At 45.0% G+C, this 12,609-nt stretch overlaps 1 protein-coding gene across 1 annotated transcript in view; it reads right to left on the reverse strand.

Moving 5' to 3' along the window:
* Positions 1-12,609, reverse strand: part of LOC144768019 (alpha-2-macroglobulin-like protein 1) — a 325,643-nt gene that overhangs the window by 60,811 nt on the left and 252,223 nt on the right. The window contains 3 exon segments of the mRNA XM_078651415.1: positions 4,198-4,374; positions 5,276-5,362; positions 6,908-6,959. Coding sequence (XP_078507541.1) covers positions 4,198-4,374; positions 5,276-5,362; positions 6,908-6,959 — 316 coding nt within the window.

Genomic DNA, 12,609 nt, shown 5'->3' on the forward strand with positions numbered 1-12,609 from the left:
TGTACCACCGCTGTCTCGCCCAAGTGGGAGCAACTAGGATTAGTGTGAGTGACTTTTGCCGCAGTTTGCGTGCCACCAGCGGGATCAGTGGTGCTGGGGGAAAAGCGTACGCAAATCTGCCTGACTAGGTCATCCATATCGCATTACCCTGTGACAGCAGATGTGGGAATCTGGCGGCAAAGTACCGGCATTTTGAGTTTTGGTTTGTGGCAAACAGGTCTATTTCTGGGTGCCCCCACTGTTCGAAGAATGGTTGGAGAACTTGGGGGTGAATCTCCCATTCGTGAAGTTGTTGGCTGTGTCTGCTGAGCAGATCCGCTATTTGATTGTCTTTCCCTGGGAGGTGTTCTGCCAGGAGAAAGATGTCTTTTGGAATTGCCCACTTCCATATGCTCTGTGCTAAGTGGGATAGCTGCGGGAAGTGTGTCCCTCCATTGCCGTGCTAGGCATTCTTGCAATGGACGCATTTGTAGTCGGGCATGGGGGACAATGAATATGCAGGACGCCATCATGCCTATGAGCTGCATGAAGACTCGAGCTGGCAAAGAGTGTTGTGGCAGGAATTTGCGGATGAGCATCTGCATGCTGGTTATCCTTGCTGAGTTTGGATATGCCTTTGCTACCGATGTGTCTATAGTAGCTCCCAGATATTGTTGTGTGTGGGATGGTTGTAGATGCGATTTTGGGTAGTTTATCGAAAAGCCTAGGCTGTGTAGCAGCTGAAGTGTTTGAGACGTGTCTTTTGCACACTGTTTGTATGATTTTGCTTGTATTAGCCAATCGTCTAGGTATGGGAACACGTGGATGTGTTGCCTCCTGAGATGTGCAGCTACTGTCGCTAAGCATTTTGTAAACACTCTTGGAGCTGTGGTTACCCCGAAGGGGAGAACCTTGAATTGGTAGTGTTTACCTTCTATTGTGAACCTGAGGTATTTCCTGTGAGCTGGATGGATGGGTATGTGAATATATGCATCCTTGTGGTCCAATGTTGCTAGTAAGTCTCCTTGCTGGAGCAGCGGGAGCACTTGCTGTAGTGTGATCATATGGAAGTGCTCCGACAATATGTATTGGTTTAGGGGTCTGAGGTCCAATATTGGTCTGAGTGAACCTACCTTCTTGGGAATAAGGAAGTATAGTGAGTATACTCCTGTCCCTTGGTGTTGGTAAGGGACTGGCTCTATGGCCCCCTTTTCCAGCATGCTTCTCACCTCTTGTTGTAGCAGGGTGATGTGTTCCTTGGACATAGGGCGGTGTCTGGGTGGTATGTTTGTGGGGTAGAGGTGAGTTCTAGGCAATAACCATACTGGATAATTTTTCTCACCCACCTGTCTGTGGTAATTGAGTTCCAGACAGGTAAGAACTGTTGGATTCTGCCTCCGACCGGTGTTAGATGGTCTGGAGGTAGTGTGATGAAGTCACTGTTTTGTGGCAGTGGAGGCTCTGGTGTTATTGCCTCCAAGTCCTCGTCCCTTATTATTGTTGCCCCTATAACCTCCTCTGTTGGAGTTCTTGTTAAAGGAACCTTGTGTGTTGCTTTTGTATGTAGATGAGGTTTGTGCAGTATTGCCTCATGTAGCTGCTCTGTATGAGGAGCGTCGAACAGAAACTCTGTTGTTGAAACTGCAATGCACCCATTGATTTTGTGGTTTCCTTATCCTTCTTCATTTTGTCTAAAATGGTGTCGACAGCAAACCCGAAAAGGAAGTCTTGATTGACTGGTTGGTTAAGAATGGTGGATTGCACCTGCATCTTAAAGCCAGAAATGCGTAGCCATGCAAGTCTTCGTAATAAGACGCTCGTGTTAATGGACCTGGCTGCGGTGTCAGCTGAGTCAAGCGTGCATTTAATGGAGGCGTTTGTAATAAATTTCCCCTCCTGTATGAGGTCAGTAGCTTGCGCCTTGAAAGGCTCAGGCAGGTGTTGCATTAAACTTTCAAGCTGGTAGTAGTGTGCCCTGTCGTAACGACCTAGTAGAGCTTGTGTAGGCCTGGGATGCTACTCTTTTACCTGAGGCCTCTAGTATTTTTGATTCTTTATCAGGAGGTGGAGCTTCTCCTGTTGTCTGTGAGTTGGCCCGTTTGCGTGCGTTGGCCACCACCAGTGAATCTAATGGCAACTGACCTCTGATATAAGTAGGGTCTGTAGGGGCAGCTCTATATTTCTTTTCAATCCTGGGATTGGTGACACGTGCTCTGGCTGTATCTTTAAATATGTCTGGGGCGTATTTTAGGACCCCTTTCAACATAGGGGGTGTTCTGACATTTTTCTCAGTAGTAGGGAATGTGTCAAATAAAAAGTCCTCTTCTATAGGTTCATTGTCCATGTCTACATTGTGGTACTGCGCTGCCATATCTATGAGCTGGTTGAAGACAATGGTGTCGTCAGTAGGTGACGGCCTTGTTGGGTATGAGGAGGTGTCAGGGATGGGATGCGTGTCGTATGGATCAGTGGGCTCTGCGAATGGTTCATTTTGAGGGTTAGGATCCTCAGGATAGTTAATGTCATATTGGGGATCTTCCCCTGTGTCTCCCTCATTGTCCCCAGAGTGAGTAGGAGAGTAAGGAGCAAAAGGCGTAGTAGGCATAGTGGGATAGAAAGGAATGAAGGGTCTAGAGGGAGAAGTCCCAAAGTCCTTTTTCTTCAGAGAAATGAGGGATGAGGCTCATTGTCCAATGGCCTCTTTTTCCTGTGTAAAATAGTGACTTTACCAGTGTCAGGGTTGGTGTATATCTTTGCCTGATCCTCTGATAGCTCTGGGTGGAAGAGTTCTTCTTCCACTGTCCGTGGCTGTGTCTTTGACTTTTTTGGCTCAGTCTTTTTTGGATCGACCGTTGCCTTCGGGTCGACAACCTTTTTTGGTTCGACGACTTTCGGTGCCTTATTGCTCTTCTTCGGCTCGGGCTGTTTGTCCGGCTCGGTGATTGAATGCGGATCGACCGGATCTTTAGGTTCGATGCGCTTTTTGTGCTCGACAGGTTTTTTAGGTTGACTGTCTTTCGTCGAGTCGATGATTTTTCGCGGATCGACTGCTTTTTTAGGAGCACTTGTTTTCGGGTCGGAGCCTTTGATTCGCTCGATAACCTTTTTTGGCTGGGCCGCAGGCTTTGGTACGAAGCCCTCTGTGTCGATGCCCTTCGGTTCGGCGGCCTTCTTTGGCTCGGCGGCCTTCTTTGGCTCGACGACCTTCTTTGGTACTGCTTTTTTTGGCTCAACGGCCTTGTTCGGGTCGACGCCCTTAGGCTGTACGGCCTTCTTTGGTTCGACGCCCTTCGGGTCGACGACCTTTTTGGGTTGTAGGACCTTCTTTGGGGTAACGTTACTTGGACCTGGGGTGTCTGAAGGCTTGGTCTTTACTTTCGAAGCCGAGTCGGACGGCGGGGCTGCCGAATGATGTTTCAGATCTTGGCTAGACCTTTATGCGATGCCTCGATCGGAGCCTTCGGTAACGTGCTAATCGGTGTCGGGGGCAATGTACTCACGGTTTGCCCCGGTGGGATTTCGTCATTGGAGTCCGAGTGGTCCTCGACGGTGACGATCTCTAGATCCGAATCCTGTCCTTCTGGAAGTTCCTGTTCATCCTCAAAGATGTTGTCTGGTTCCGGTGCCTGTGGCTGCATCTCTTGCCTAGCGGCCCGTCGAATCCGGATCGTTTTCTTCAAACGGAATTGGACGCAGGCTGGGCAGGTTTCTTCCTTGTGGTCTGGTGATAGGCACTTGTTGCATACTGTGTGTCTGTCAGTATGCGGGAACTTGGAGTGGCATTGTGGGCACCTTTTGAACGGGCTCCTTTCCATCGACAGCAGGCTCACGTGGCGTCGAAAAGGCCCAGCGGCCCACGTCGACGACCGAGTCGAGATGGAAGGCTTGATCGAGTCAAGAAGTACCGAGCGAGAACAATACCGTCGAAGTTGAAGGCCTTTTGGCCTCTAGAAAAGTTTACTTTCGATTCCGAAGTTGGAGGATAGGAATAACATCCGAACCCAATGGCGGAAAAAACCAATCTGAGGATGGAGAAGAAGCCCATGCGCACTGTAGTCCAGGGGAGGAGTCACCTATCTTGTGATACTTTGAAGACTCTTCCAGGACAACAAGGTGCAATCATCCGAACCCAACACTAGACGGCGACCTATGCACAGATATGAATTCAGCAGCCCACATGCCTCGAACACACATTTAAATCAGCCATTCTGCACTCACCGCTCTTCAGGTACTCCTCTGCCTTTTCTTTAATCTCCGGTGTCATCTGATTGGTCCTTGTTAGGTACTGCATGATGTAGATATTGGGGGCAAACTTGACCATGTTCTGCTCGCCACAACCATAGGGCATGGTTAGGAGTTTGTCGATGTTCTGCAGGGCAGTGCCCATGATGTCACCTATATAGAATGAGGGCAGTGCAATGGTGAGAATGGACGCACACATACAACAGCACTGAACACAAGCTCACAGTTAGTAACACCAATGTAAAGGTTTAGGGAACAAACGTATGGCACTAACGATGTAATGTACTTCAATGTTTATGAGATTGGGAATGTGGAATGTAAAACATGGGTGGCACTGTGAGAAGTATTAATGGAAGAAGGAAGGAGCACGTGGATCACATTGAAAGGGAATGAGAGAAATGAACGGAAGAGAGGAGAGAGGGAATGGGGAAAGAAGTGAAGAAGGGGAAAAGAGTGGAAAAGTGCGAAGGGGAGTGAAAGAGAAAACAATCAAGAGGGAAGAAGGGTGTGAAAGAGAACAAATGTGGTTGTGAAGAAAAGAGTGAAGTGTGTGTGGGAATAGGAAACAAAAGTTGGATTAAAAAACCAGGCAAATAGAAGGGAGTAAGGAAGTGAAAAGGAGGAAGAAATAGTATAACTGCTGGCAAAAGGAGAGGAGGGAGGGAGGTATAAAAAAGGGAGGAGTGGAATAAAGGATAGAAAGGAAGGTGGCACTTAACCATTAGCCAATGCAATGCGCCATGAAGCAAGGCGATGGGGCAAGAAATGATGCAACAAATCAGCGTATCAGGAAATTCTCTATTGAGACACAAAGGATGCAATGAAGCAGGAAGTGGTGCAGCAAATTAATGTGGATGTAGTGAAAGACCAAGAAAATTTCTAACGTTGGAAGTGTTGCAACAAACTAATACTTCCTGCAATGAACCATGGGAGAATATATTGAATCATGATGAAATACAATGAAATAGGATATTGATACAAGAAGACAAGAAGTGATTCAATAAACATAAAGCTCAGCAAAAAAGGAAGTCAAGATAAGGATAGTCTATCCTACCCAGGGCAGATACATGCGCCCGCTCTGAATCCTTCAGAATGTTCTCCGGGAGCTGCAGAGAGACCACCTCTGATACCTCACCGTCTCCTAGGGGAAAAACATCAAGAAACAGCAATATCATATAACCGGTAGTGGCTAGAATCCTTTGAAAGTAAAAACCTAACCCCATGTCTCTTTTTCCCTTTCTGTTTCAATTCAACAAACAACTGCTCATTCACAAAAGGCACTTCTTATACCATAAAATATCATTCTTAAATGTGCACTCCAAGATCAACAAAAGTCAGTGGAGTTTTGCTGGTGTGAAAGAAGTCTCAAGGGCCACAAAGACTGAAATGGGTCTCATCAGTGGAATATGGATCCAATTTTGGGTGGTCTGCAAACACCATAAATTGTATTGGACATATTCATTGCTAGCAGTATCTTGCCAGGAAAGTGACCCACTGTGTTCCCACACGTTTTATTTCCCTTTATTGTCCCCTCCAAGATGCATCCTTTTTGTTAGTTTGTTACATATGCTATGCAGCAGCTGCGGGTCATATCTGTTTTTACTGTCCAGATGATTCACAATATTGATTATTACTCTGCCCATCTTGGGCAGGAGTTTCAACTTTTCAGATTGCATTCAGTTCCATCTATTAAAACACTTACTCATCCATGAATCTGTGGATTTACTTTTCCATTGCCCCCCCCCCCACTCACTTGTTCGTCCTCTAGCATGCTCAACCCAATCTTTGATAATTCCCTCTCATGAAACACAGAAACTGTGAGTAAAAGTAACGGGCTGAAAAATTACGGTCTGGAATGCTTCCATGTGTGATTGCCAGTGGTTAGACTATTTGCAAGCATTCCTCCAATTACCTTTTATGTGTTTTGAGGTAACGCTCTAAGTGGCCAAGGGTATGCCAGACATGGGTTCTGTGCTCACTGTGCCACTGGAACTGAGATGCATCTGACTGAAGATGCACAGCTAGGCTGAAACCGGTCTTGAATTGTGTGTGTTCCTGTTCAGAGAGGACCTGGCTAGGCAGTCTGGGTTGCACGGTTTCTTCTGGAGCAGGATCAAGGCTGATTTGTGAATGACTGGGTCTAATCTGAGGTGGCACAGTGGGTTAAAAAGGAAACAAATGATTTCCAGTAGTTAGGCTATTCCTCCCATCATCTTTGTATGTTTGATGTCACACCCTAAGTGACCACGTGTATGCTCAGGCGTGAGTCTCCAAGTTTCCTCCGAGTGAAGAGGCCCAACTACGTCGAAAAGGGCTTTGGTTGCCTGTGTTCTGGTTCAGAGAGAAACTGGTTTGGAAGTTCGGGCTGGACTGTTCATATTCGAGAACAACCAATGTGGATGAGCATATGGCTGGGTCTAACCTATGACGGCATAATGGGCAGAAAACGATTGGTTGGAGTGCTGCCCCAAGCATCTCCTAGCGGTTAGACTATTTACAAGCATTCCTCTCATCGTCTTTTGAGTGTTTTACATTCCCTCTCAATGAGGCAGTCTCCGTTAGTCTCTCGCAGGGAGGAGACTGACCCTCTGCTGCATCTGAAGCAAGCATGCCTTTTATATCTTAGTTGGTTCTAGTGGTGAAGATTCCACATGTCCCTCCCACAAAATGGCAGTCAGAGCTTTACCTTGTGCACAGAGGAGAGAGCTGTGAGCCTTCTCCTGCAGGACGCCACCAGGCTGAAAAGACAGAAGAGGAAACAATCAGAGAACTTCCAAGTGAGTCAGCACTCAGCATGCACTTCAGAGACATACACAGTCGTTTGCTCAAGTAAGGTACCACTGACTAGCTGGCCCCATCTTTTCTGCAGGGACCCATGTTACACCCCAATAGGGATATGAGGGCCCAGACAGACGTAAGACCTCCATTAGAAACCCTAGTATGACATCAGATTCCTGGAGCAAAGTTACAGCCAGAGGGCAGGTTACAGGAGTCTGTCTGGAGTCTGGGTTCTCAGATTCTGCAGCCGCGTGATGTTAGGTTTTTCAGAAGGATTCTAGTTTGACATCAGTTTTATAATGTGATATTACAGTCAGAGTTAAGTGTCCTGAAACTGGCCCAGAGGCTAGCATCATATTCCTAGAGTAATACCACATTCTGATATTATGTTCTTGGAGTAACATTTCAATCTCCTGCCATGCTCCTTAAGTGATGTCAAACTGAGTGTGTGAGTGAGTGAGTGAGTGATGTCAGATATCCGTATGGGGAGCAGCTGAAGCTTGTGCCACTACCTGGGATCTGCTGACTGTGTGATACATGGAAGCAGGCGCGCAACACCCATGGAACTCACCGGGCTTCAGCCCCCCCGTCGTGTGTGGCAGCCCGGGATGAGACAGATCCCGGGCACACACAGAGCCGCACCCGAACGTTTCACAGGTCTTTAAAAGACCATTTGAATGTTATTTAGGCCTTGCTGTTGTTTCACCCCTTGTTGGAGGCCCTGCAGCTCCACTCTGCCTACTAATTAAAGGTTCAGCCCCCCCCCCGAAATGTTTTCTTAGCCCCCCCCCCGAAATTCGACTCTAGTTGCGCCTCTGCATGGAAGATAGTGCAAAATGGAAGACGTTTACTAGGCAAGTGAGAGACAAGTGATAGACATGTTGTCGCAGGGTTTCTGTTCTCACACAGAACTGTGCACAGAGGAGTGGAACCTCGGCGAATTAGGGTGACCCAAAACTCACCTTAGTACCCAACTCACCCCTTACCTGGCTAGCTACAGTGTCTCATTGGACATATCAAACTCCCAATGTTTAGACAAACCAGAACATGAACTTACTGTACCTCAGGGTACGTGGAACTCATGAACACTCTTTCGTTATATTATCATTACAAACCAGAACATGGAATAAAGAAGACACATGTGCATTTGAAATGTTTATTTACTAATGCCGTCTTCTCAGGCGCAGTATCTTAGATAATACAAGTATACTTATTATCAGTAGCAAAATTACCAGCATAGTTACTAAGACATAAAAAGCGAATGGTGACAGCATGTTAACATGCTGTAATAAATAAGAGTTAACAACACTTATATCTCACCCTCCCTAACACATATATTATATTATTAGCTAAGAAGGTCTCTTTGGGTTGGTTTAGGGCGGGCCCATACCTTAGTGTCCTAGCATGACGGAATCACATCAGCATACACCAGCTCTCTCTGCATGTGCACCGCATCAAGTGAGTTCTATGTGCCTCGTGCAAAGCAATATCAATCCCGCCTGAAGCCAGAGTTGGCAAAGGCTGCACTTGTGTTATGACTATGAAGGCGTGGAGATCAGACCTCATAACAATTCCATATCGTGTTGTTCCTGAAACTTCAGCACTCTTCGTGCAGACATAGTTTATTAAGCAAAGCTGATATCAGAGCAATAACATATTATTCTCACATACACCACGGCAAACTACTAGGTTGAAAGCTAAGTCAACAATTAAGTGTCGTGTGCAGAAGTTGCAAGACAGAAAAATGGCGTTTAAACCTCAAATGTACCTATGCTAACTTAACACGATATAAGGATATACAGGAGCTACATGACACCCCCCCATGATCCGAGAATGGACTAAATATGATAACAGAAGTGCCATCTCATGAGAGCAGAACTCAACAGTAAACGAGCATAAATCGAAACTAAACATTAAAAAGTAATGCTAAAAAATAGCCCAAAAATATAACGTGGCTCAAGCCAATAGGCACGGAAATAAAAAAAAAATTTGACAAATAAGTCAATAAAATCAATGAAATGCTATTAATCAGCACGTCAATCCGAGGCAGTGTCTATGATAAAACTGTATATGAAAAGTAAGCAGCAACAGCCTCCAATAGGAAATCACTGTCCTCATCCGAAAACAGTTCAGCCATCCAATTTAAAAGATGAAAAGAACATACGTGTTCTCCCAGCACCGGATCCTCTAGAACCATCAGAGGACAGCTCGGTGGGTTTTCAAGAACACTTAAGTCCAAGAAATTCTGTGCTGCCGACAATATATCCCAGGGACCCATTAGTCCATGCGCCACTGCTACGGCCATAATCCTCTCGTCAGAACAAACCAACTCGTGAGCAATGATAGGACTCATCAGCTGATTAAAATCGACGTCAGGAGAAACCGGTCCGCAGAGACACAAATCAATGGCCCAATGGAAATCACAGGTCAGGCAGTGAAATACAGGCTGGACACAGGTGAAGTAGGAGAATCGAAAAGATAATCCATATGCCGTGCTCAATGTCGCCAACGGCAGTGTGCCATAATATTCAAGCATGCGGTTGCGAAACCGCGTCAGTAGCTGTTGCGCGGGGTCTTGCACAGGAAGAACATCCATATTTAAAGAGACAAAAAACCACTAGTGCGCCAGCTGCTAATGCAAGTAAAAACGGGAACCCTCCAAACAAGGATGAAAAAATAGAATGGAAGAAAGCAGGGATGACTCCAAAAATCTTTTCAAAGGAAGTCACGAGACCACTGCTAACAACTTTAAAAAAATGTGCAAGGCCTTTTGTGGAGGATGCGTTAAAGATAGTTCGAACCATCGCTCCGAAATGCAAAGGCAAATCAGTATTCAAAAGAGCCTGAACCTCTGTACGGGTGTTTGCAATGTGAAGCACGAAAGTTTCACGGGCCGAGCTCAAGGCCACCTCTTTCTGGGACAAAAGAGCCCTTATTCTTGCCATGCCGCTGAATTCTGCTCCCAAGGTTGGTATCTGTGGCCAGATGGAAGACTCCCTATGTTCACGTGTGGGAGGATAAAGCACATTTCTGCAGCAAATAACCCGCTCACTTACTGTTACTATGAAAGCTATACCTTTAATTAACCCACAACAGTTTTCATTATTGAGCATTAAATAACTACCATTCTCTAATAATTTAAACGTGGGGATGATAGCAGGAACTGGCGTGCCTTGTAAAACGCAAGCCATATTCGGTCGGTCCTTGTTGCATGAACCGTGTAACTGTATGTGTCTACACATTAAAGAATGATCTGGCGTCTCAGTGCACTCCTCCCCTGTCAGATAAACTTCCTGGTCATCCTTAAAACATCTGTATGTGTATGGGAGTGACCAGACTTCATGAAGGAAACCGCTACCTAAAGGTTCATAACGACCTATGGGTACATATTTCATACAATTTGAAAACTTATATAAAGCAAAAGGCAGCGTTATTAAACCGTGGATAAGCCACGTTGCAGCAGTGGCTTCAGCCACGGAAAAAGGTAAAGATTCTAACCTTTCAATATGTAACATAGAAAAGGAAGCATCACGCATTGAAAGTAAGCGTTGTTTGTCAGTCAAATTAAACGGTGCAAATAAAGAAGAAACGTTCATGTACCCCCAGGGAACTTTACCCATTTTTAGAGTTTGAAGGGTCCATGCAAACTGCATGATTAATCGTAATTGATTTTGACCATGGTATAATACTGACACTTCATCATGTACAATATCGACGACTGACGACACAATATTATCCAATGTGTAAATTCTAGAGGAAAGCACATTAATGCTATTGTCAACAACTGCAAGCACTTTCTCAAGATTTGCTTGATCAATAGCCCTAAGGCGTGTAGCAGCCTCAATCTGTGATAGCTTCCAAATTTCATTGTAAACCCCATATAACCACCTTTTCGACCTGCCACTAGCCGGGCCTTTAATGAAATCATTCAAGTCCACGTCTGCATTTAGTTTAGAAAGGTGATCCTTAACCGCAGGTAAAGTTGAATGTTTCAGCCAATTTTGACACAATTTGCCTACAGAATACGAGGTGACAGTATGACCTAAGCTAAATCGGGGATCAGATCTAACACTTTTAAAATCGTCAGTTAAATTCAAAAATCTATGTTGGCAAGAATCAGCACTACGGTGCCAAAGCAGCCAACCCTTAGGATTCATACTGGAAATGTTAAAGGAGGAATTAAGAAGTAGAGTCTGTAATTCTCTAATGGACAACTGAGTAAAATTACTCCAACCATCATATTCCTCCAACTCCGGGAAAGAAGGAGTGTTTAACTTTTTAGAAGTAGCCAATCCAAAGCATGTGGTCTGGGAAATCGTTTCATTTAGAAACAACATATGATTCGGGATGAGACATGCACGGTGCAAAGCCTCAGTGCCTTGTACCTGCCAGGCCCTTGAACCCCAAACCGATTTAAGGTCTATTGTATCCTTCCATAACTCATAGCCTCCAGTAACTAATCGATCAAGGAAGGCCTTCGAATACAACAATTTAGTATCGGTAAGTCTAACCTTGGACATTGGCATTTTTTGAAATTTAAAATAAAAGGACTCGGGATTGGACTGGTTAAAGTCAGTAAAGTAAGTATACTTCTTTAGAAACGTTTCAGAACTCCATTGTTGAGGTGCTGGGCAATGTTCCCACTGAGTAAAGTTAACAGTATCCCTTCTGGATGATGTTTTGTGTAAGAAGTGATTGCCATAATGTTGGTAACAGAATAATTCACCATAATTAGCAGATTCTAAATATAAATCCTCAGCATCAAATGCAGCATAGTACTGACATCCCAGTCATCAGAACGAATGTTTTGTTTCACCACATCCCCCATATTCACTCTAAGTACATTAGGGACATTAACGACTTCCGTTGGGCCATGAATCTGAAACCGAACTGCATCCCACACGATACCATCAAGGACAGGCCAAGCTGTGATGTTAACCAAAGTCAAGTCTCTTTTAAATCTATGTGTAGAATGGGACGAGGAAAGCGGGGCCAAAGTTCCATTCAGATGAGTAATGCAAGTTCTTTCCTCCACATAGTGTCCATCATGATTCGAAAAAAATAAAACACAAAACCAATTGACATAAACAGGTAAATTGAAAAAAGGGCCAGCCAAATGTATGTCCAAGGGGGTATCAAAAAATGTTTTTTAAACAGGCTTGCATAAACTGCAAAACGAGAGGGTTTCTTTGAGGCAAGAGAAACAGAGTCAAAAGAAAATCTGGGTTCCGTGGCTAAACGTGCTTGCAGGTCAGGTATGGACAAATCAGTGGGGTAGGCATAGTCTGTCTCATCAACGTTAGTTCCGGGTAAATTATTTAATAAAGGACTGGAAAGAGCAGGTAATTCGATGGCCATTTCAGGTTCATTATTAGAAGCAGTGGGCATAACTGAATTTCTCACAATGGAAGGACAGGAAACAGCCGGTGTCATGCTAAGAAGAATCGGCCACTCTGTGTATCTTGACATTGTCAATTGAAATAAACCTGTTTTCCTTACGACCAGGAAGTGGTGGTAAAATGACTGTTCTTGTGCCCTTCACTCCAAGGACAGGAACCGGAGCTCGATAGGAAGGACCAAATTCTTTCTTGTTATCGATCTTCTCTCGAA

The sequence above is a fragment of the Lissotriton helveticus genome, chromosome 7 (genome assembly GCF_964261635.1).
Source record: "Lissotriton helveticus chromosome 7, aLisHel1.1, whole genome shotgun sequence".
Classification (NCBI taxonomy): domain Eukaryota; kingdom Metazoa; phylum Chordata; class Amphibia; order Caudata; family Salamandridae; genus Lissotriton; species Lissotriton helveticus.